This window comes from Anolis carolinensis, chromosome 3 (assembly GCF_035594765.1).
Source record: "Anolis carolinensis isolate JA03-04 chromosome 3, rAnoCar3.1.pri, whole genome shotgun sequence".
Classification (NCBI taxonomy): Eukaryota; Metazoa; Chordata; class Lepidosauria; order Squamata; family Dactyloidae; genus Anolis; species Anolis carolinensis.
Genome location: NC_085843.1, coordinates 41,902,172 through 41,925,738, shown reverse-complemented (window position 1 = coordinate 41,925,738; position 23,567 = coordinate 41,902,172). Strand labels below are relative to the sequence as shown.

Genomic DNA, 23,567 nt, shown 5'->3' with positions numbered 1-23,567 from the left:
AACATGGCTATACAGCCCGGAAAACTCACAGCAACCCAAAAACACTGTTATTTAAGTGAACTTAAGATACTAGGTATTTGTCTCATAAAATTCAAGCATTTATTTATGTTGGATTGAAAAAAGAAAAATAAATTTATTTGGTATATAACCTCTCAATTATGTCCAAAATTGATATTGGTGAACAGGTATGTGGGTTCAAACTGATATGCAGGAGGCCAAGACCTAGTGGTAGGGATTTATAACTTGAATGATGACAACATTACTTTTTATACTGGGCTCAAGGAATGAATTGATGAATTTGTCTTAAGAAAATTGGTGACTTATAGAATATTAGAATGGCAGTTGTATCCATCCAAAAAGAGAATTTCTGAGAAAAATTTTGGGCAAGTAACCAAATATTTTCTTTGATTCAATGTACAATCTGGAATTAGTGGATAGGTGGCAATTTAAATATGGTGAAAGGATAGCTGCACGTGATTCAAGCTTTGTTAAGCCTTGCTTAGTGGGCTGCTCACGTGATTCCCAGTGGCCTGTCACTACTACCACCACCCCCACCAGTACTGATGCTTCTTGATGTTGTGTCAAGGACTGTTTGGGAGAGAACACAAAGGCAACAGAAAAACGAACTAGAGCTCATGGAAGTCAGTAAGTCCATTCTTGCAAGAAAGATGGGATCAGAGTCAAAAATGCTTTCCTTACAGAGCACTCCCTACCACAACAAGAAGAATGCAGAGGGAAGCATTATTGATGATGCCAGACCGAATCCTGTCTTCCCTGTCAGCATGGATTTACTGACTTCCATGAGCTCTAGTTCCTTTTTTAGACAGGGCACAGAGGACTCTTCATTTGCCCCTTTGCTCTCTCCAAAGCTGTCCTGGATACAACAGTAGTAAGACTTCACTACCATGACGTCAAGTCCCAGACACAACAGAGGTAGATAAGTACCTATTCCAGTAAGAGAATATGATGTTTTGAATCACATTATAGTAGCAACCCCCTTTTTGGGGAATGCAGAATTGGTATTTTGCCTTTCCCCGTGTAATAGTTGCATCCTTAGTTCTCTCACCAGAGCGAGTGAATTAAGGATGCAACTGATCTTTTGGTACTACAGGCTTGATCCAGCTGGGAGCTGAGTCAAACCCTACAGCGCCAAAGAAAGGAAAGAGGTGGGCAAGGGAGCGAATTCCCCTGCCCACCTCTGTCTGCTCCGCCTGTCTGGCCTTGCCTCTGTAGCTGGGAAGAGAGAGGCTAGCATGCAGGAGAACTCTCCTGCCCGCCTCTCCCTCCACAGCTACATCTTCAAAGGGGACTTTTTTCACTGCATAATAGTCACCACCACATAATAGTTGCACCTCCTTCCCCCCCAAAAGGGGAGAGGGAGTTCAGTTATTATGCGGTGAAATACAATATATGCCATAATAAACATAAGATCAAAGTCTCTCATCTGGAAATCATTTAATTTTTACAATCTGAATATCAAATGATCAGTGTAAGGTACATCCTGTAAAGATAACTGCTAATACACTTACAAAGTAGTCTGTTGAGTAGTAGCTCTATTTTACATCTCAAGACGAGCTGTATTTTTTTCTACAGGGTCATGACAGATGAGTTGACTAACTCTCGAGCGGTACTTCAGCGTCAAGCTAGGGATGCACAAAGTGCCATTCAGGATCTGTTAAGTGAACGGGACCAGTTTCGCCAAGAAATGATTGCTGCTCAAAAGTATGAATGTGTGTTTTCTTTCTAAACTATGACAATTTATCTCATGGAGAAAAAAAGGACTTCATTGCCAGTGTTGCTAATTATCATGAAACCTGTAAAAGGAGCCCCCGGTGGTTAGGTTGCTGATCTGAAGGTTGTCAGTTCGAATATGGGAAGAGCACAGATGAACTCCCTCTGTCAGTTCCAGCTCCCCATGCAGGGGCATGAGAGAAGCCTCCCACAAGCATGGTAAAACATCAAAACATCTGGGCGTCCCCGGACAACGTCCTTGCAGACGGCCAGTTCTCTCACACTAGAAGCAACTTGCAGTTTCTCAAGTCGCTCCTGACACGAAATAAACGAAATGGGTGTGTGTGTGTATATATATATATAGTAGAGTCTCACTTATCCAACATAAACGGGCCGGCAGAACGTTGGATAAGCGAAAATGTTGGATAATAAGGAGGGATTAAGGAAATACCTATTGAACATCAAATTACATTATGGTTTTACAAATTAAGCACCAAAACATCATTTTTGAAATTGAAAACACCTGGAAGATCAGAGTTGGGAACACACTGATATACTGCGGATTCTACTGATATACTGTAGAATCCCACATTGAGCATAGAGGAATGGCAACACTGGAAAACCAAAGTTTGCTAAACACTAATATTGGTCAACTGTCTCCAGAATCTCACCTGGAGCTGGTGGTCTGTGTTGGGAAGGCTTGGCTTGTGTCTTCCAGCCTAGCAGAATGGGGCTGGACTGGATAGCCTCTTAAGAAAAAAAGGCCAGAAGTGCAAGTTCTGTGCAGAATCGTCACATTATGTCTCTTTTGGGGATTGTCTAAAGGATAGAATATGTATGGGTATACTATGTCAGACAGTCTTCTCACTGTGTTCTATTCATCAAAGCCCATTATTATTTTCCCTTACAGGCTGCTGGAAGAGCTACTGGTTTCTCTCCAGTGGGGAAGACAGCAAACTTACTATCCTAGTGCACAACCTCGTAGTACAGCAGAGTTGGCAGCTGTCAATCATAAGCTTGCAAGAGCAGTGACTTCCCACCTTCTTGGAAACACTGATAGTGTTAGCAGTCCAAAAAAGAGCTCTTCCTCAACAGAACTCTGCAACACCCCTGCTGAGAAAATGGCTGAAATGGTAAATATCCATGATTGTAATATTACATTTTTACCTTCTCCTTTCAGACTTTCAGGGCTTTCAATTTTGGCTCAGTGGTGTATTAATATCTAAAATATTCATAAACCTCTAAGAAATCAGTTTACTAGGCTGTTTACTGAGAAATAGGACAAATGTTCTGATCCATGGAAAAGGGAGTGAAGCATAATACTCAGCCTAAAGGAATAACCTTTCAATTCCAACTCCGATAAACACAGGCAGCAGATAAATGTCAGGGATGTTGGGAGAAGCTGTTGAGTAGTATCTGCAAGGTTGGAATTTTCCCATTTTGGTTTAGAGGTAAACATCTATGTTTTGCTTCTCCACATTTGCCATGAAAGCAGTTATTGTCCATACCTTCACTTTTTTATTACTTAAAAGATGTCTTTCTTCTTACTCCAACCTAATTTTATTTTCAGTAGAAATCCCATTGAATTTTAACTAACTTTTTTCAAATTGGGATTTTTTTATTATCTGTTCTATTGCATAATTTATTCCATAGTGTGTCAAGGAGCATAGCATGACATATACTTTCACTGCGCCCTCATCGAACAGGATTATTTGATGTAGTTTTATTGCCAATTAACTCTTAATGGTTACACATCCCACCTAACCCCACAACTTCAGCACTTCTCCCACAGCTTATTGTACAGCCAGAAATTTAATCGCTGTTTCTGTCCAATTTGTCCTCCACTCCTTTTACAAGTATGGTAGTTTTAGTGGCAAACATTGAGGAAGCTCATTATGTAAAATGTACTATTCCAAGACTTTCATTTTTATTTTCTTCCAGGTATTAAGAATGCTGGAACCTGGCAGCTGCACAGAAGCACCATCTGAATTGCCCTTTGCTGAGCCTTCAGCCTCTTCTTTCCTTTCCCCAAAGAAGAATATTGGACGGTTTCACCCATACACTAGATATGAGAATATAACCTTCAACTGCTGCAATCATTGTCAGGGAGAACTGCTAGCTCTTTAAAAGTTCTTTGCTTAATAGAACTGTTCTAAAGTGGGTCTATTTTCTGAGTGGTTCTATCTTTTCTAAGCTTTTGGGTTGAGCTTGCTGTACTAGAAATATTTATCATACACCAAGGAAATATGTGGCTCTCAAGATATTATAAGAGTGTTGTCCTGATCTCCCAAACCAACACAGCTGGTGCTGAAGCGTGATGGGAGTTGTAGTTCAACATCTGAAAGATCACACATTTCCCACATATGAGCTTTCCAAACTCTAAGAGTTTACTGTCAAAGAAAGAATACTTTTAAGTCCTGAAATAGAGTTCATATATGATATGTATTCTTTTCTTTAAGGAATATATTATTATGGGAAGCTCATGAGTGTCAGACCTTTGGATTTTATTGTCTTTACGAGGTACTTAGTACTATCAGCTGAAGTATTTATTTTAACTGATGGGGAAGCAGTGCTTAAATGTTTGTTTTACATTTTTGTTTCCAGTGCTGTTACATGGGCAGGTGCAAATATTTACTCTTGAGGAAAGCTCAGTTTTTATTTTGATAAAGTTTTCTTAATGATCTTGAATGAAAAGGGTGTTTATGGTTAAAACAATTCTGGAATTCATTCAGTGTTGACATACTGTTGACAGTAAAGCCAAAGAATAGCAAATAACGTTCTAGGGTAAACTATTGCAAAGTTGATTCTCAATAGTATATGAACATCTACAGAATAGACGTTTAATGACTGTTCAACATGTGGCCTGGGGGATCTTTAATATGGACAGCTTTCACTGGTGCTACTTAATCTTCTTAGACTGCTGTTCTCTCATACCTCTAGAGTATGACGCTTATAGGGTGCTCTACTCTCACTTTTACTTTGGAAATTGGTAGTCTACTGCCAAATTAAAAGAAAAAGCTTCTTACCTATGTTTCTGGGATATTCATATTTCTAGCCTTTTTATTATTGTACTGAAATGTCTCAAGCAACAGAATATGGGGTGAGAGGGATTGGGTACCTGTGTTAATGTGATGTATGGATACAGATGCTCCTTCTCTCCTCCAAATTATAATAAATGTTGGCAACATACTTTCACTTAATGTTTTCTGTACTTCCTCCAGAGCTGATATGCTTGAAAATCCTTTATTAAATAATTCAGATTAGAAATTAATGTGTATTACGTAGTCTGTTCTTGAAAAACAATTCTATAATAACAAAGTATATGTGTGCATCTTAAAAGTGCCTCTTGTATGTATGGCTGTGAACCTAACAAAGGCAGAAGAAATTAATGTCAAATTATACCTTCCTCCCCCTCTCAGTCAATTTATTGCTTGGGTTTTTAGTAAAATTTAAGCCAGTGAGTGCCTTTCCCACATAAAAAGTAGAGGCATATACAGTCAGTTCCTCAAGTGATTTCATATATACACAAAATGCAAGCATTTGTTCAGTGTAGCAGCATCTACCGCAATCATAATATCTTATTAAAATTTATTTCACCAGTGCATTACTTTAGCTCTTTTACAACCTACACTTCATTTGCTTCTGACTTGAGATGTAATAGAAAATAAATTATGCACAGTAACTAATTCAAAAAAGCAGAAGATACTTACATTTTTAAAGTATCTTCTGCTTTTTTTGAATTAGTTGCTGTGCATAATTAATTTTTATTAAATAAAAATAAAAAATTAATATGCTGAATTTCACTGATAAGTCTTGCAGCTTCAATCTCCTGCTTTATTGTGGAGAGGCAAATGTGTGTACATTAAAAGACATTGGGGCAGAAATGTGAAGCAGCAGAAGAAATGTCTTGGAGGTGCAAGCAAAGCAAAATATTAGCCCTACATACTAAAATCTTGGCATCAGCTGTGACCCTGATTTAAGGATAATCTTTATGTACAACACTGATCTGAAGAAAATGGATCTTAATTTCTTTAAAATTCTGTACACTGCAATTGCAACAAGGTTTATTCCATTTTATGCTCTGTTAAATTGACAATCTCATCTCAACCTATTCACAAATGGAGAATAATTCTAAGTTTAAAAGTGGAGAAAGATTAAGATTGAGAAAATTAAGCCATTATTGAAGGACTATAAAACACACCAGAAGAGAAGCTGCTTCCAAAAGGTAGCCACTCCAATTTTACAAAGTAGCCTGAAGGACTCTTGGTATCTCTAAGCCTCAGCTATATTGGTCTGTGAAACGAAGAGATCTTGGATCAGAAATTGAACAGAGAATATTCTCTATCTGTTTTGCTCTTCTTGCTTCTTGCCTAAGCTGCTTTGAATGCTCTTTGGCAGCTAGTTGTTCTTCCCGTTTCTCCCGTCTCTTCTTCCTTAACCATCTGCAGAAAAATTAAATAGTTTGAAGAACTGAATCTGAAGTGATCAAATATATCTGAATAACTGCTTCTTTCAGGAGTGGAAGCATGTAATCTATATTATGCCCAGTGTTGTTGTTGTTATATTAGTCTCAAAGACTAAAATGTGTTGACTAGTTTTGGACCTGTAATAATAGTAAAAGCAATAATGAATCATTACATGATTACAACAACTATGCTATTTTTCATTTTTAAGGTTTTTGATAAAAGCAATTCCATCACTTATTGAAAAGAACTATGAAATATCTTGTCGTTTCTGCCCAGTAAAAACCACTTCTGCCCAATAAAAACATGACAAAACCTTAAAGCAAGGCTCTCTAATGGAATAATTTTCCACTTAGACTTCTAGACTTCGACTTTTCAGAGGCTTTATTCTAACAACTCAGATCATTTTCTTTTGCAAAAGCTGCATCATTTTTTAATTTGCTGTCCTCATCATGAAAAGGAATGCACTGAATATTAGTTTAGAGTCTGAAATTTTCAGTTGACAGTTTTCCATCATCCACATTCCATCTTGAAGCACCATATCCTGTAGTATATGAATATTTCTATCTCATGGCCCATAGAACATGAGGAAAATCTGCAAAGTTCCGAGAATAAAAAGGGGGAAACTTCCTTCCTGATGAGGCAAGGGACTTCCAACATTTGTTTTCAGGAGAAATATTCCAAATTAAGTTTAGTTGTGTGTTTTCCGAGCTGTATGGCCATGTTCCAGAAGTATACTCCCCTGACATTTTGCCCACATCTATGGCAGGCATCCTCACAGGTTGTGAGGTTGTCAGGTATATACCTCACAACCTCGGAGCATGCCTGCCATAGATGTGGGCGAAATGTCAGGGGAGAATACTTCTGGAGCATGGACATACAGCCCGGAAAACACACAACAACCCTGTGATTTCGGCCATGAAAGCCTTCGACAACAAATTAAGTTGAATTATTCCTTTTAAGAGATAACAAGTGCCACAGTAACTTACTGCTTATAAGCTCTCTCGTTTTCCACTGTTCTTGGAAGGTAGAACATACATTCCTCCTGCTGTTTCAGGACTTGTATATGTCTTTCTCTCATCTGCTCTTCTTGTTTTTTCTTAAGCCATGACCTATAGGCTTCTTCTGGATTTCTACTCTCCTGCTGTTTAAAGACAGAAGAATGTAAATGCTTCAAATTCAAATTCTGGCAAAAGTTCTCCAACAAATAAAAAGCTACGGCACACATCAACTTATTCACTTTCCAAAATAACCACAACAGAAATACAGTAGTTTTAAAATAGTTCTGTAGTGATGCTGCTGGGAATGAAGACAAATGTGGAATAAATGTCTTTGGAAGAGAAAGGAACATTGCCTTCCTAGCATGTATTACATTGAGAAGTGGCAGGGAACTGAGTTGCAGTTAGTTTTCGGGGGGGGGGGGAATCACAAAGTCCTCTGACTGTATGGAATAATGCCACCTTTGCCATTATCTCTTGTACTTAATTCCCTGGAAAGACAGATTCACAGTTGCTAGGTGGAAAAGAATAAGCACTGTGCGTAAATTCAGAGGCACATTTATTACATTTACTATAAATGGTTCAGTGTAGATATAATTTTGAGACTGCTCTGGAAGTAAAAACATCAATTCACTTTGCCCAAATATCATCTTCATTATATTTCAAGATTGTCAACATTATTGCTTATAATAGCCTGTTTTTCAGTTCAGAATGGCTTGCACTTGTTGAATAAAAATGGTATCACGATATCATACAGTCAAGCACATGATAAAACAGGCAAGTACATTTATTTATTTATTTACCATATTTGTACCCCACCCTTCTCAAACCGAAGGGGACTCAGAGCAGCCTCACATATCGGCAACAACCCAATGCCTTAAAAACATACAATTGATAAACATCTACATTAAAACCAGAGAAATAAAACATATAAAAACAGTTACATCAATTGTTAAAATCATATAATCCAAAATCATAATCCAGGGCCATTCCAACTGTCATTGCACAGATTCTACATTCATTTATTGCACTGCAGTTATTCTCCAAAAGCTTGGTCCCATAGCCATGTTTGAATTTTCTTTCTGATGGCTAGAAGAGAAGAAGCTGATCAAATATCACTGGGGAGGGAGTTCAACAGACAAGGGGATACCACTGAGAAGGCCCTGTCTCTCATTCCCACCAACTACACCTAGAAAGGAGGTAGGACCGAGAGCAGGGCCTCCCCAGGAGATCTTAATCTCCAACATGATTCATAGAGGGAAATACGCTCGGAAAGATAAACTGGGTCAGAACTGTTTAGAGCTTTATAGGCTAAAGCCAACACTTTGAACTGTGCTTGGTAGCAGGCCGGCAGCCGGTGAAGCTGACATAACAAGCGAGTTGTATGCGTCCTGTATGCCACTAAAGTGAGGAACCTGGCTGCCGCCCATTGGCTCACTTGAAGCTTCCGAACAGTTTTCAAAGGCAACCCCATGAAGAGCGTGTTGCAGTAGTCTATTCGCAATGTAACAAGAGTGTGAACTACCGTGGTCAAGTCTGACTTCCCAAGGTACAGGCACAACTGGCACCAAGGGTGGCTCGAGCCATACGTAACTATGCATTTGTGGGGGTGCAGCTGAGGCGCGTGACGCGGGCAAAGCGGCGTACCCAGGCAGCCTCCCTTCGCCCATCGCCGAGTCCCCAGTCTGCAACGCAAAAACCCCAGGGCCACCTTCAGACACGGATCCTGGCACGTGGAAAACATTTGCTGGCGCAAGGAGGTAAATGGGAAGGGAACTCATGAATGGACACTTTTTTCCCTCAATGAGAGCCTCAGGCAGGCGCATGCGCACATAGCCAGCCACACCACCGCTCTCCTCCTCCCCAAGGTGGCCATTTTAAAGGGGAATCACTTTATTTCCTCCCCCCTCCCCAAATCAAGCCAGAAATAGACTCAGGGATGCCAAAGGGACAGGATCGGAGCCACTGTAAAACAGTATCTCCATGCCTGATTCCTGTGAGGCATCCCAGAAGGATACTGTTGTCTATGGTATCAAAGCAGTCCAAGGTAACCAACAGAAACACACTCTCCCTGTCCAGTTCCCAGCATAGATCATCTACTAAGGCGACCAGGGCTGTTTCAGTTCCATGTCCCGGTCTAAAACCAGACTGTGACAGATAATCTGTTTACTCCAAGTACACCTGGAGACGTGAGGCCACGTCCATGACTTTGCCCAAAAAGGGAAGATTGGAAACTGGCCAAAAGTTTTCAATTGAGTGAGGTCTAGTGATAGTTTCTTCAACAGCAGTTTTATCACAGCTTTTTTAAAGCTGGCTGGAATCTTGTCTTCCTGTAAGGCGGTATTAACCACCACCTTTATCCACTCTGCCAAACCCCCTCTGGCCTCCTTTATCAGCCAGGATGGGCAGGGGTCTAGGATGCATGTGGTTCGCCTCACCTCTCCAAGCATCTTGTCCACATCCTCAAGTTGCACCAACTGAAATGAATCCATCAAAACCAGACAAGAAGGTGCTCCTGTTACATCCTCAGAGACTGCTGTTAAAATGGTGTCCAAGTCGAAGAGGATCAGAGCGACTTTGTCCACAAAGAACCAAGGAAATGCTTCACAGCAGGTTGCCAAATGGTCAGGGATCTTGTCTTGTGGGAAAGGATTTAACAACCTTCTGACTACTCGAAACAGCTCCACTGGACAATTCCTTGTGGACGCAATATTGGCCACAAAGAAAGATTTCTTTATAATGTCAACTGCTGTGGCAGATGCCCTTAGATAAGCACACAGCCATGTTCGGTCTGACTCATTACGCTTTAAACGCCACATGCAATTTAGTTCCTTCTTCACATGCTTCATCGCTGCCAGTTCCACGTTGAACCAAGGAGCTGTTTAGCTCGACTATTTGAGAGGGGACGTTCTGGAGCGATCGTGTCTATTGCCCTAGTCATCTCTCGATTCCAGACAGTGACCAGAGAATCAACAGGATCACCACCCAAGGTGGCAGGAATTTCCGCAAGAGTAATCAGGAATCCATCCGGATCCATAAGCCTCCTAAGACAGACCATTTTAATTGATCCTCCAATTAGGAGGCGCAGTAAGCCTAAACCTGATCAGGTGATAGTCCCCGGCAAGTGAGCGATGGTCAGCTCCTCCACACCACCATCTTCCTCCCATCCCTGGCAGAAAACCAAGTCTAGTGTGTGTCCAGCTCTGTGAGTAGGGCCAGATACTAGTTGGGACAGCCCCATGGTTGCCGTGGTGGCCCTGAAGTCCTTAGCTGTTCCCAACAGGGTGGTCTCCACATGGACATTGAAGCCCCCCAGCACTATGAGCCATTGGGTCTCCAGCACCAGGCCCGAGATCACCCCAGCTAGCTCATGCAAAGAGACTGTAGTGCAGCAGGGTGGTCAGTACACTAAAAGTATTCCTATTCTGTCCCGGCCACCTACCCTCAAATGTGGTTGACTGCAGGATGGGGCCCCTGGTCAGGGAGATAGAATCTCTACAGACCACTGCGACCTCACCTCCCCACCCTTCAGATCTCGGCTGGTGCTGCATGGAGTAGCCTGATGGGCAAAACTGGGTGAGATTAACAGCCCCCCCCCCCTCTCAAGCCACCTCATCCAACCAGGTCTGCTTTATGCATGCCAGGTTTGCACATTTATTGAGGATTAAATCCTAGATTATGGTTGTTTTTCCGTTTACAAACCTGGAATTTAACAGCACCACCCTTAATCTAGAGGGACCGCAATCCTGGGTACTCAGTTTTACTGTGTCAGGAGACTGTTTTGGAACTATCAATACTCTTTCTCCATCCATAGGCCAAATTGGTTGTTTGGGTCACCCTTTCTCGTATCTCTTCCCTCCCTGATATTATTTCTATGGGGGCCCCTTGACCACTGGAACTCCCCCCTCCCCCAGTATGCCTTCCTTACTCCCCCACCCTCAACCCATGGCCCAAATGTATTTATTTGGCTTAGTAGTTATTCATCAATAGCTGACTTTCCTCCCCATTCTTTCCCTTCCCACACCCTGCAATCTCCAGTTCCTTCCAACCTCCTCCAACCCCAAAAAGAATAATGGAGAAAGCAAGATAGGAGATATAAGGGTACTGGTAGTGCCAAGGGAATAATATAAGAAACACCACAAAATAGATGGAAGTCGATTTTAAAGATGTGTGTTATGGTAATGTAATTATGTAATGTTGTTTGTTTGATTTGATTCATGTTTATTTTTAGTACACGGGTTTTGTTGTTTTGTTTTTTTTTCTCTTCTCTCTCCTTTGCCTTTCTTGCTTTTTCCCTCTTTCTCTTCCCTCCTATTATTTCCCCTTCTGCCACTCAGGTCTTGTAAATGTTTGGTTGGTTGGGTGGGCTGTATGGTTTTGTCTTTATGTACTCACCCATCGTCACTCTCAAATTTTTGTCATCTCATTGTAAATCACATTGTCTATAAATGTTTGCAATAAAATTTTATTTTATTTTTTAAAAAAAAAAGAATAATGGAGGAAGCAGTAACTAAAATTAAAAGTAGGGAAAAGTTTAAATGGCTGGTAAATAAAACAAAGTGATTTACGAACTTTTCCATTACACATTCATAAACCAGAGAGCAACACAGCCCTTCCCTTATTTTTCATGCCTTATGCATCTCTGTATGCTATACTATACATGAAACAATGCTTGTTAAAATTACGTTTCTGAACTAAGCAGCTTACAACAGGCTAACAGGCAGAGAAATCTAAACTTACCCGGCTGCTTAAGTCTTCAAGCTCTTTTGCACGCTGAATTCGTTTCTCTTCCTGCATTTGTCCTTTTTTCTTTTGCAACCAAGCTTTAAAGACCATGTCATTCTCCCTCTTTTTCTGGTCTTCCAGTCTTTTTTTCCTTATTTCTTCCTTACATTAAAACATGAGCAAATATTCAGAATTTTAATACTGCCTTAAAACATTCAGAACTATTATGATATTTCGAAGTAGAAGTAGTAAGAATTATTTAAAAGTATGCTAGCCTGAGATATAAAGATCTAGAGTATTAACTATAATGATAACCAAATTCCAATGATTATAGCAAAACAATTGCATTAACATGTGAGATAAATTAATACTATTTTGTTAAAAAAATGTTCAGCTTAAACATGAATGCTTCCAACTGAACTTGCTAGGCATGTTGGAAAAGACAAATTGAGATGATTATTTATGTTCAGTTGGTGTTTCTTCACTCACAATAGAAGACAAACAAGAAAAAATATTCAGTGCACCCACTTCTGGTATACCTCTAATTCCATCCCAATTTGCTCCAGAGAGTTTGAGAAATTTGACTTCTAAACCTCCACCAATATTTGGGGGGGGGGGGGGGAGGGGAGGATCTCCCTTGCATCATGGTTCCCCCAACTTAGCATTGTCACACAAATTTATCTGAAAACGTGTGGATGGAGCACAGCCATAGAAGGAGGAGAAGGCAAATTTACTTCTAACAGCCAGCATGATGTAGTGATTTGAGCACTGAAGACTCAGCCCTGGAAACCCATTGCATGACCTTGGTCAAGTCACATTCTTTCAACATCCCAAGGGAAGGCAAAATCAACCCCCTTCTGAACAAATTTGCTAAGGAAAGCCCATGATAGGCCCGCCTTAGAATTGCCATTAAGTTGGAAATGACCTGAAGTCATATATACATTGACCTTAAGTCATATAACTCCTACATTAATTTTCAAAAAACATAATGTAATTCGAGAAGAGAATGCTTCGGGAACATGGCCATACGGCCTGGAAAACTCACAACAATCCAATGTGATTTTATTGATGTGTTTATACCCATCACTCTTTTGCATAGTTTGAAAGAGTTCACAGGCTTTTAGGATATAATTAAAATATCACAACAAAAATATAATCTGCTTATGTCCTTTTCACTCACCTCTTTCCTTAACTTCTCTTTCCTTTGCTCAATCTGTTTTTGAAGTTCTTTTTGTCTTGGTGACAGGCAATATGTAGAGCTTCTTGTACCAAGGCCCACATTTGCTGACTGCACCCTGCGTGGACTTTTCCTCCTATCCACATTCCTTGAAAGGTTGATAGCTGAGCTTGGTCGAATGGATGGTGGTTGGGGAACATAAATGAACCCTTCTCTGGAAGATGTCACAGGTGTTTGCACCAAGGACTCATCTTTTGTTAGACAGATAGTGCCCAAAGAAGTACTATAGGAAGTTTTAGGAGAAATGTGTTGAGTTTCAATGTCACTGAAAGAAACACTTAGTGGCGGAAAGAAGCCTTGGCTCTCAATGTCACGGATACTCAGGAGTTCAAATTTTCCATCTCTTTCTACTAGGATTTTGCCATCCTTGTGCTCATCATCATTGCCACCATTAAGAGAAAGAGAAATATCTTCCTGTTCCATATTAGTAGAAATGTGCAACTGGGACAGTCGACCTGAAATATTCTTATCGCCCTGAAGATCACCTCTATCAGTTCCCACAACTTCTAGAGATGGAACTTCAAGATCTACTAGATTATCCTTAAATTTTAGTTTCCGTTCTTTTGTTTCATCCAGAGGTTCCTGACACAAAAGAAGTTTGTTGGCTTCTTCAATTTTGTCTAGGATGTATCGTTTTATATCTTCATCATCCTCCAAGTCCTCCTGGTCCGCTTTTGATTCCTGGCAAGAACTTTCACTCTCACTATCAGATGCCTGCTCCAAACGCTTTGTTTCAAAATCATATATAGAATGTATTTCATTTCTTGACCCCTTATCTTTCAGAATGTCCTCAGGGGGTTTTCGTGAAACACTTCCATCTTCACCTGTTACAAATCTCTCGAGTTCAAAAATCTCTTGGGAAGAATTTAGTGTATATTCTTTACCTTCTACTAAGTCTTTGCCCAAGATACTTTCAACATCAACATCATCTTCATTTTCATCATGATTCTATGCAGAAATTAGAAGCATTTAATTATACTGAAGGTAATATGAAACATACATATAAAAGTATTTAAGACTCTCATATAATATATGGACACAATTCACAAAATAATTTTACTTCCATAGTAACCAAATACTAAAATATTATTTAAAATAGATTCAGCAAGGTTTAATCACTGGAATTATGGTTCTGGGTGTAAATAATCTAGGTTCTAATATGCATTTATAATGTTTCTGGGATATTCTTGGAAACTTGCTACAAGTGGAAACTTGGAAACTTTGCCTGAAATGATATATAAACCAAAACCAGAGAGGAACAATCTCTACCTCCGATATCCTCACATTACCTGCTGCCTTAGAGACACATTCAGCTGGATGCAGTTCCAGCCTACTCTAGCCCCATTGACACTGACCATTTAATGCAGTTTGAACCTAGTTTCAAATTGTGATGGACAGAAAACAAACTCTCACCAAAGTCCTTAATGCACATCAGTGCTCTGTGGTGTGCATAATCAGCATCTGGGCCAAAAACTGATTCCAGGATTTCCTATGTAATCAACTGCACAGCAAAACCACATTCTTCAATGCCTATTTGAAACAGCATTAAATGGTCAGTATAGATGGCCCCTCTGTTTGTAAAGCCTTAGTTACAGTTCTACAGAAAGCATTAAGAGCTGCATTCAGTCTAATGTACTTATAATAACCAACTTTCTTACTTTTGTGGAGATATTGGGAGCAGAGCATGCCCAAACAAAGCTTGCACACACAACTAAAACACCACCAGGCAAATCCTTGCATAAGGCTAATTTCTCCACCTAATGTAATTTGTATGGTTGTAGGGAGGATAACCATAGAGATATTTAAACAGAGATATTTAAAGGAAGCATGAAATACAAATGTAGTAAATAATGCCCACACCTGATAAACTTCATGTACATACATGAAATCTCATATTTTTGTTCAGAAAAAAAGTTTAAGGAAATGTAACTACATCATAGGGTTCAGCCTGTTTACAATTTTAGCAGAATCCACAGTCAAAGGTTCATCAATGAGCTGGCTTTTGGAATGAAGTGTTCCCCATCTCCTCCTCCATGTACTCATGCGATCTAAAACATACTGATCTACAACCAACTGGCATTAAGCTTGTGAAACTCCTCCTGCTCAAGCAGTTCTATGTTATGTGAGTTCATCTAAGAAAATGTCCAATAAAAAACTTTACAAATGGTTTTCCACATAAGCTAAAGACAAGACAGTGACACTGAATTCTTCTGGCCATGCAGAAAAATACTGTCTAAATTACAGGTTTAGGGCAGATAGTTGATGCTAGGGGCATAAAGAAGGAAATAAGGAAGAAGCATCTTGGAACTCTGCCTCAGCCTTCTGCACCTTGTGAATGTGCAGCTTCACAACATTTTTGGCACAGCAAACTTATGAGGAGCCTTTCTTGTATGCTCCTCCCAGATGGCTGGAGCCCAGGTGAGCCCTACACAGAGTTGCCTGCTTCCAAATATCTTGGTATGTGGAGTCCTGCATTTTGAAAATAGCTGCCACTCTAAAGTGCTACACAACACACAGTGATCCCATGTAGAGAATTTTTGTTGCTACAGCATTAAGCTATGTAATAGCAACCTTTTGTCTTATTGCTATGGACAAAGTTTCAATTATCAAGCTCAAAAACTGAACACTTATCTAAGGAAAGAGTTATCCCAAGATACATATGGTGCAATCCTATGAATTTTGAGAAATTAGCCCCATTTGAGTTGGTTTGACTCATTAATAAATGCATTTCGGATTGCAGTTTGGTCAGCAACCAATATCTGCTGGATAATGGAGGAAGCCAGGGAATTTCAGAAAAACATCTATTTCTGTTTTATTGACTATTCTAAAGCCTTCAACTGTGTGGATCATAATAAACTGTGGAAAGGTCTTGGTGGTATGAGGATACCAAGTCACCTTGTCTGTCTCCTGAGAAATCTGTATAAAGACCAAATAGCCACAGTAAGAACAGACCATGGAACAACAGACTGGTTCAAAATTGGGAAAGGAATATGGCAGGGCTGTATACTTTCACCCTCCCTATTCAACTTGTACGCAGAACACATCATGCGACGTGTGGGGCTTGATGAATCCAAGGCTGAAGTTAAAATTGCTGGAAGAAACATTAACAACCTTAGATATGCAGATGACACCACTCTGATGGCTGAAAGTGAGGAGGAGCTGAGGAGCCTTATCACCAAGGCAAAAGAAGAAAGTGCAAAAGCTGGGTTGCAGTTAAACATCAAGAAAACCAAGACTATGGCAACCAGACTGACTGATAACTGGCAAATAGAGGGAGAAAATGTGGAGGCAGTGACAGACTTTATATTTCTAGGTGCAAAGATCACTGTAGATGTAGACTGCTGCCAGGAAATCAAAAGACATTTACTGCTTGGGAGGAGAGCAATGGCCAACCTCGATAAAATAGTGAAGAGATCATGATGCTGGGGAAAATGGAAGGAAAAGGGAAGAGAGGCCGACCAAGGGCAAGGTGGATGGATGGTATCCACGAAGAGAGCTTGACAGGAAGCTCTGGTGTGGGCTGGTCCATGAGGTCACAAAGAGTCGGAAGAAGCTGAACAAATAAACAACAACAGAAATCAAAGAGCCTCTCCTTAAACACCCAGACTTCTCAATGCATGTAAGAAATTTCTCCATTCCATTCTAGTATCATAGCAGCCCCTTCAGAAGCCCCCCAGATCCAGAAACCCCTCTGATTTTAGTGTATGCACAACATTTTAATCACTAAAGTACTTCCTACCAAATCATAGTACAATATTTTGCTAATACCTGTATATCACCAGAAATTCTTTTTTCTTCTTCATTAATTAACCACTCAAGGTCTTTTTCAAAGTCATCTTCATATTCCTCACCGTCTGTATCGCCATTCTCTGAAGATTTACTAGTGTTTTTCTTGTCACCCATTGTGGACATTCCTTAAAGTAAAACTACAAAACAAGAAAACAACAAATTAATATTTCCTGATAAGGCGAAAAAGTGTATTTGAGAATATAGACAGTTTGAGGATGACAGCAACTACAAGCTTATATGCTGTTATTGCGAACTGCTAAACAATTACCAAGCAATGCAATTTCCTAGTAAGAAGATGAACTGAGACAAGCAGTTCTGGTAGGACCCCAAGTGGTCTCTCCAGCTGTCTGTTCATGATGCATCCTATGACTAGGAAATGACCCAACCACCCAGTAAATCTCCAGCATCACAGAAACATCTCAGTATGGTTCACTTTAGGCTGCAAAAGTAGTTTGGTAGGTGGCACCATCAGGCACAACTATGATGCTGGAGCTCCATCATCAGTTACATTGACAATGCAGATCTCGTCATCCAGTGCAGCAAATGGATGCTGGCATATTCTCCAAAAGGCTCCATGGTGAAGAGGGCAACAACACTGACAGGAACTAGTTCAGAGGCAAATTCCTACTGGTGTCTTTACCCTCAGGTAAGTGGGGAACAAGGAGTGTGCTCACGAATGTCTATAAACCCTGCTAAGCCCATGGAGATGTTACAGACATCTGGGAATGAGGTGGAGGATAATACAGGACAAAGCCATCAACTCTTTCTGCTATATCAGGCATAGGCAAATTTCAGCCCTCCAGATGTTTTGGCCTCAACTCCCACAATTCCTAACAGCCAGTAAGCTGGGTGGGATTTCAGGCAGTTGAAGTCCAAAACGCCTAGAGGTCCAAAGTTTGCCCATGCCTGTGCTATTTGCTGGGATATTCAAACATGAATGTGCTATTCTGCTGTTCTAAAACTATTGCACACATGTCCTGTTTTGGGCTTCCAGTAGACCAGTAGTTCTCAACCTGTGGGCCCCCAGACGTTTTGGCCTTCAATTCCCAGAAATCCCAACAGCTGGGATACTGGCTGGGATTTCTGGGAGTTGTAGGCTAAAACACCAGGAAACCCACAGGTTGAAAACCACTGCAGTAGACAGAGTTCTGGACTATAACTCCTGATCGCCTGACCTCTGTTACAGATTTCATTAAGAGCTCCCACACATTATTTGATTATTAGAGAGAATTGAAACGTTAGTAGTGTGACAGGATTTTAAAAATCAATTCTAAGTCAGGAATAGATATTGGAAACAAAAAATGAAAAACGATTACCGAGTCAGGTTATTAAATTACCTGAGGATTACACTAAGGACAATGAATAATTAAAAGCACCATCCTAAATATATCTACAGAGTTTAACAGGACTGTTAGTCTCAACTACAGTAAAACCAATAAATCAAGACTCCCTACATAATTTCTCTACATCAATGGTTCTCAACCGGTGGGTCCCCAGATGTTTTGGCCTTCAACTCCCAGAAATCCTAACAGCTGGTAAACTAGCTGGGATTTCTGGAAGTTGTAGGCCAAAACACCTGGGGACCTACAGGTTGAGAATCACTGCTCTACATTCTATTGATTCATCGGGAGTCTCAAAATTTCTTGATGGAACAGTATTAATCCATCCAGTTAGGTACTGTATTAAAACTCCTACTTCACAACAAGTATGTAGCTGTATAGTTTTATGTATGTTTAATGGTTTAATAAATGGTTTAAATAAATTAGCTCCTGTAAATCAATTTAGATGTCTTATGTTTAGGTTTTATGTTGTTATATAATTCTGTTCGTCTACATTTTGTTTAATTTATTGATGTTAGGTTTTGATCTTACATTTACATGTGGGGTTATTCTGGATTATTTTGCCACCATGTGTTTGTTTTATCAAGGCATTGAATGTTTGCCTCTTCTTATGTTGGAATCCGCCTTAAGTTCCCTGGGGAGATAGGGTGGAATATAAATAAAGTTTTATTATTAATTTAGTTTGTTCTGTATTTAATCTTCTTTGTTCTATATGTTGTATTTGCACAACTGTCTCAATTAGTTTTAATTGATAGGATGTGTTTTATTACTATGTTTTAAACGGGACTGAATTTTGCCGGAGTTGTAAGCCACCTTGAGTTCTCCATGGGGTGGGAAAGGCAGGGTATAAATGAAATAAATATTATTATTTCATTTTTTTAAAAAAGTATACTCATATTTTAATGTACTTACATTGTTTTTAATTTGCATTGTCATTTTTAGTTAGCTGCTTTGAGCCTCTATATTGGGAGAAAGGCAGAACACAAATACAGTAAATAAGTAAAATATAAATACGATTACGAATGTGTTTCTTGAACCTGCCTTATCATCCTGTCCTACAACCACCTCTCTGAAACCATCACAGTTTTACAATATAAGCCTGTCCTTCACCTTCAAGCAAAAGACCCTGACTCTGATCTCATTTTTATTATCTATCCAGTTAGGTCAGGCATGGGCCAACTTGGGCCCTCCAGGTGTTTTGGACTTCAACTCCCACCATTCCTAACAGCCTCAGGCCCCTTCCGTTAAGCAGCTGAGGGGGGAAAGGAAGGGCCCCGAGGCTGTTAGGAATGGTGGGAGCTGAGGTCCAAAACACCTGGAGGGCCCAAGTTGGCCCATGCCTGAGTTAGGTATTAAGACTCCGATTATGAATGAGTTTCTTGGAGATCCCTATGGCCGCAACTCAGAAACCATCACCTTCTCGGCAGTGTAAGCTCGCCTGGGACCTCGAGGCGATGCAGGCTCCGATCCCGTTTTGTGAAACAGCCAAGCCTCCCGAGGGGCCCGACCTTTCTCCGCTTGTCACCCACGGCCAGGGATTACAACCGCCCCGCCTATTTTTACGTCGAGGCCGGCGACGTCCCTGCCCTTCACGCCGTCGCCATGGCAACAGCAGCCGCCCTCGCGCCCCGCAGACCCATGCGGACGAGGCCCCGGAAAGCCTCTTCTCTCCCCCCCACCCCCACCCCAACCCACCCACCCCAGAAGCCCCCCGGGCAGAATGGGCGCTGGCCAACCAAGCGCCTTGAGCCCCAGTTCTGGTCGGGGAGCAAGCGGGATATGAATATTATTAGTGTTGTCATTGCAATGGTGACTCAAAAAAGGAATAGCTCCAAGCTTTACTTGCACAACAACAACAACAACAACAACAACAACAACAACAACAACAACAACAACGGAACTATAATCCACAAGACGAGTGGGGCCAAGCTTTCCTTGCTTGGGAATAATAGCAACAGCCATAATAATGGAGCTGTAGTCCACAAAGAGTTATTATTTGTAGAATTTGCACGATTGGAGCTTTAGTCCACAAAATGAGTGGTCCCAATTTTTCCTTGTTTGGGTACATCATTATGATTGGGCTGCTGAGAGTTTTCCGGGCCCTATGGCCATGTTCCAGAAGCATTGAATAACCTGCAGCTTCAAAGCCTGGCTGTTTCCTGCCTGGGGGAATCCTTTGTTGGGAGGTATTAGCTGGCCTAGATCGTTTCCTGTCTGGAATTCCCGTTTGCTGAATGTTGTTCTTTATTTATTGTCTTGATTTTAGAGTGTTTAATACTGGTAGCCAGATTTTGTTCATTTCCATGGTTTCCTCCTTTCTATTGAAATTGTCCACATGCTTCTCTGTGTAGTCTGACAGTGGTTGTTAGAGTGGTCCAGCATTTCTGTATTCTCAAATAATATGCTGTCTCCAGGTTGGTTCATCAGGTGCTCTGCTATGGCTGACATCTCTGGTTAAATTAGTCTGCAGTGCCTTTCGTATTCCTTGATTCGTGTTTGAGCAATGCTGCGTTTGGTAGTCCTTATGTAGACTTGTCCACAGCTGCATGGTATATGGTAGATTCCTGTCCAACCTTGGACCTTTCACAGCTCACCAGCCGGGCTGTGGCACAGGCTGGTGAGCAGTCAGCTACAGCCAGCTGCAACAAATCACTCTGACCAAGAGGTCATTAGTTCGAGGCCAGCTCGGAGCTGCATTTGTCTCTGTCTTTGTTCTATGTTAAGGCATTGAATGTTTGCCTTATATGTGTAATGTGATCCGCCCTGAGTCCCCTTCAGGGTGAGAAGGGCGGAATATAAATACTGTAAATAAATAATAAATAATAAATATAAACCTCACTGGCCTAGTTTCCAACAGACCTCACACCCTCTAAGGATGCCTGATCCTCCGCCCCTAGGAGCCTTATTCAGACTTCTACACAATTTTACCCCATGAATGTTTAGTTCTTATTGTCCTAGTTTTAATTCTGTTGATGTGTTTTATTGTTTTATGTAGTTATAATGTTTTTAATTGATTGTTCTGTTTTAACTTGTGTTTTTGGGCTTGTCCCCATGTGAGCAGCCCTGAGTCCCTTCGGGGAGATGGGAGGCGGGATACAAAAATAATGTAATTATTAAGTTATTATTATAGATAAACTTGAAATGTTAGGAGAGAATGCTTCTGGAACATAGCCATACAGCCTGGAAAACTCATAGCAACCCAGTGATTCCAGCTGTGAAAGCCTTCGACAACACAGTAACAACAATAATGAAAATATAATCCACAAAACGAGTTGGACCAAACTTTACTTGTTTGGGAATAATAGCAACAACAGCCAAAATAATGGAGCTGTATTCCACAAAAAGTTTTTTTGTAGAATTAGCACTTTTGGAGCTATAGTCCAAAAAAAAAGAATGGGCCCAATATATCTTTGTTTGAGATTATTAGAGCTGCACCGACACCACAAAAGGGGTGAGCCCAAGCTTTACTTTCTTCGGTGTATTACATTATTATTATTATTGTTGCTATTGCTGAGGTAGTCCACAAAAGGGGTGGGCCCAAGCTTTACTTTCTTCGGTGTATTACATTATTATTGTTGTTGTTGCTATTGCTGAGGTAGTCCACAAAAGGGGTGGGCCCAAGCTTTACTTTCTTCGGTGTATTACATTATTATTATTGTTGTTGCTATTGCTGAGGTAGTCCACAAAAGGGGTGGGCCCAAGCTTGACCTGCCAGACTGCAAACTGGAAAGGGTTCCTTCCTGCGCCTTTTATTTCAATGGTTGTATGGAAGGGAGGAATCCAGCAGGTGCGGTTGTGCAGACAGCTAACAAGCTTTCTCTCCGTTTGCCCCCCACCTATGGACGGCGCTGAAAAATGACTCGCCCGCCATGCCGTTGTCATGGTAACCGCGCCCCCAAACGGCGTCCTCCCGCCGCTGCCCCACTCACCAAGCAGAGGATGGCGGCTCTGAAGGTCCAAACTAAGGCGCCCTCGACGCTCGCCGTCGCCATAGCAACGGAGGGGCAGGACAGCGTTCCGCAAGAATACACGACACCCTTCTTCCGGTCCTGTGCCGTTTCCATGGAGATGCAGAAACAGGAGGAGGGGATTTGTGCTAATGTTTCCTGTGTTTCTCAGAAAGATGGAAGTTTAGGAAGATAACAGTTCTGTTAGGCTGCTGATCCCCAACTCTGGGGCCTGCAGATTTTGGGGGGACTTCTTTCCCATGCGGGGACATGAGAGAAGCCTCTCACAAGGATGGTAAAACATCAAAACATCCGGGCATCTCCTGGGAATGTCCTTGCGATGGCCAATTCTCACACACCAGAAGCGACTTGGCAGTTTCTCAAGGCGCTCCTGACATGGAAAAAAAAATCCTGGGAGCCTCAGCCAGCTTGGGCCACTGCCAGGAGTTTTGGGAGCTGAAGTCTTAAAAGCCCAAAGATTGGGAACCACAGTTTAGGACAAGTTTCTATTGAGACAATAGTGAAAGGTGCTTTACTAAAGACTTTTAAGCCCATATAACCAAGCATCTCGAATTCTGAGGATTACCTGGGAAGGAATCCCACTGGAGCACTGCAGCACACCAAAATACCTGGGAGTCACTCTGGATCTGACTTACAAGAGGCACTGCTTGACTATCAAGCAAAAAGTGGGTGCTAGAAACAATATCACACGAAAGTTGACTGGCACAACTTGGGGATCACAACCAGATACAGTGTTCCCTCACTTATCGCAGGGGTTACGTTCCAGGACCACCCGCAATAAGCGAAAATCCACGAAGTAGGACACTATATTTATTTTAATATTTATACATTATTTTAGTAGTTATACACAATTTTAAGTCCTTATCAACCAATCGCGTGTTGATAAATCGCTGCCTCCTCCTCCCGTTGCCGCTTGGGCTCCTTTTCTCTCATAGAATCATAGAATCGTAGAGTTGGAAAAGACCTCACGGGCCATCAAGTCCAACCCCCTGCAAGAAGCAGGAAAACCTCATTCAAAGCACCCCCGACAGATGGCCATCCAGCCTCTGCTTAAAAGCCTCCAAAGAAGGAGCCTCCACCACAGTCCGGGGCAGAGAGTTCCACTGCCAAACAACTCTCACAGTGAGGAAGTTCTTCCTGATGTTCAGGTGGAATCTTCTTTCCTGAAGTTTGAAGCCATTGTTCCGCGTCCTAGTCTCCAGGGCTGCAGCAAACAATCTTGCTCCCTCCTCCCTATGACGTCCCCTCACATATTTGTATACGGCTATCATGTCTCCTCTCAGCCTTCTCTTCTGCAGGCTAAACATGCCCAGCTC

The 23,567-nt window shown here is 41.2% G+C and overlaps 2 protein-coding genes across 4 annotated transcripts in view; one reads left to right on the top strand and one right to left on the bottom strand.

Annotated features, from left to right (window-relative positions):
• blzf1 (basic leucine zipper nuclear factor 1) overlaps positions 1–5,002 on the top strand; it is a 47,357-nt gene extending 42,355 nt beyond the window's left edge. For both annotated transcript variants that reach the window (XM_062974784.1, XM_003219236.3), the window contains 3 exons: positions 1,594–1,722; positions 2,642–2,864; positions 3,673–5,002. In XM_062974784.1, the coding sequence (XP_062830854.1) occupies positions 1,594–1,722; positions 2,642–2,864; positions 3,673–3,858 (538 nt within the window). In that variant the 3' untranslated portion in view covers positions 3,859–5,002. The remainder of the gene's footprint in view (positions 1–1,593; positions 1,723–2,641; positions 2,865–3,672) is intronic.
• ccdc181 (coiled-coil domain containing 181) lies at positions 1,439–22,350 on the bottom strand. 2 transcript variants are annotated; one of them, XM_008107852.2, is made up of 6 exons: positions 22,213–22,350; positions 16,923–17,080; positions 13,098–14,102; positions 11,933–12,079; positions 7,184–7,338; positions 1,439–6,173 (listed from the first exon to the last, which is right to left on the bottom strand). In XM_008107852.2, exons 2-6 carry the CDS (start codon positions 17,064–17,066, stop codon positions 6,011–6,013), a joined length of 1,614 nt encoding a protein of 537 aa, XP_008106059.1. In that variant the 5' UTR covers positions 17,067–17,080; positions 22,213–22,350; the 3' UTR covers positions 1,439–6,010. The 2 variants fall into 2 exon arrangements, with proteins under 2 accessions (XP_008106059.1, XP_008106057.1); XM_008107850.3 differs by lacking the exon at positions 22,213–22,350 and adding an exon at positions 19,700–19,861.
• Positions 22,351–23,567: the final 1,217 nt, after the last annotated feature.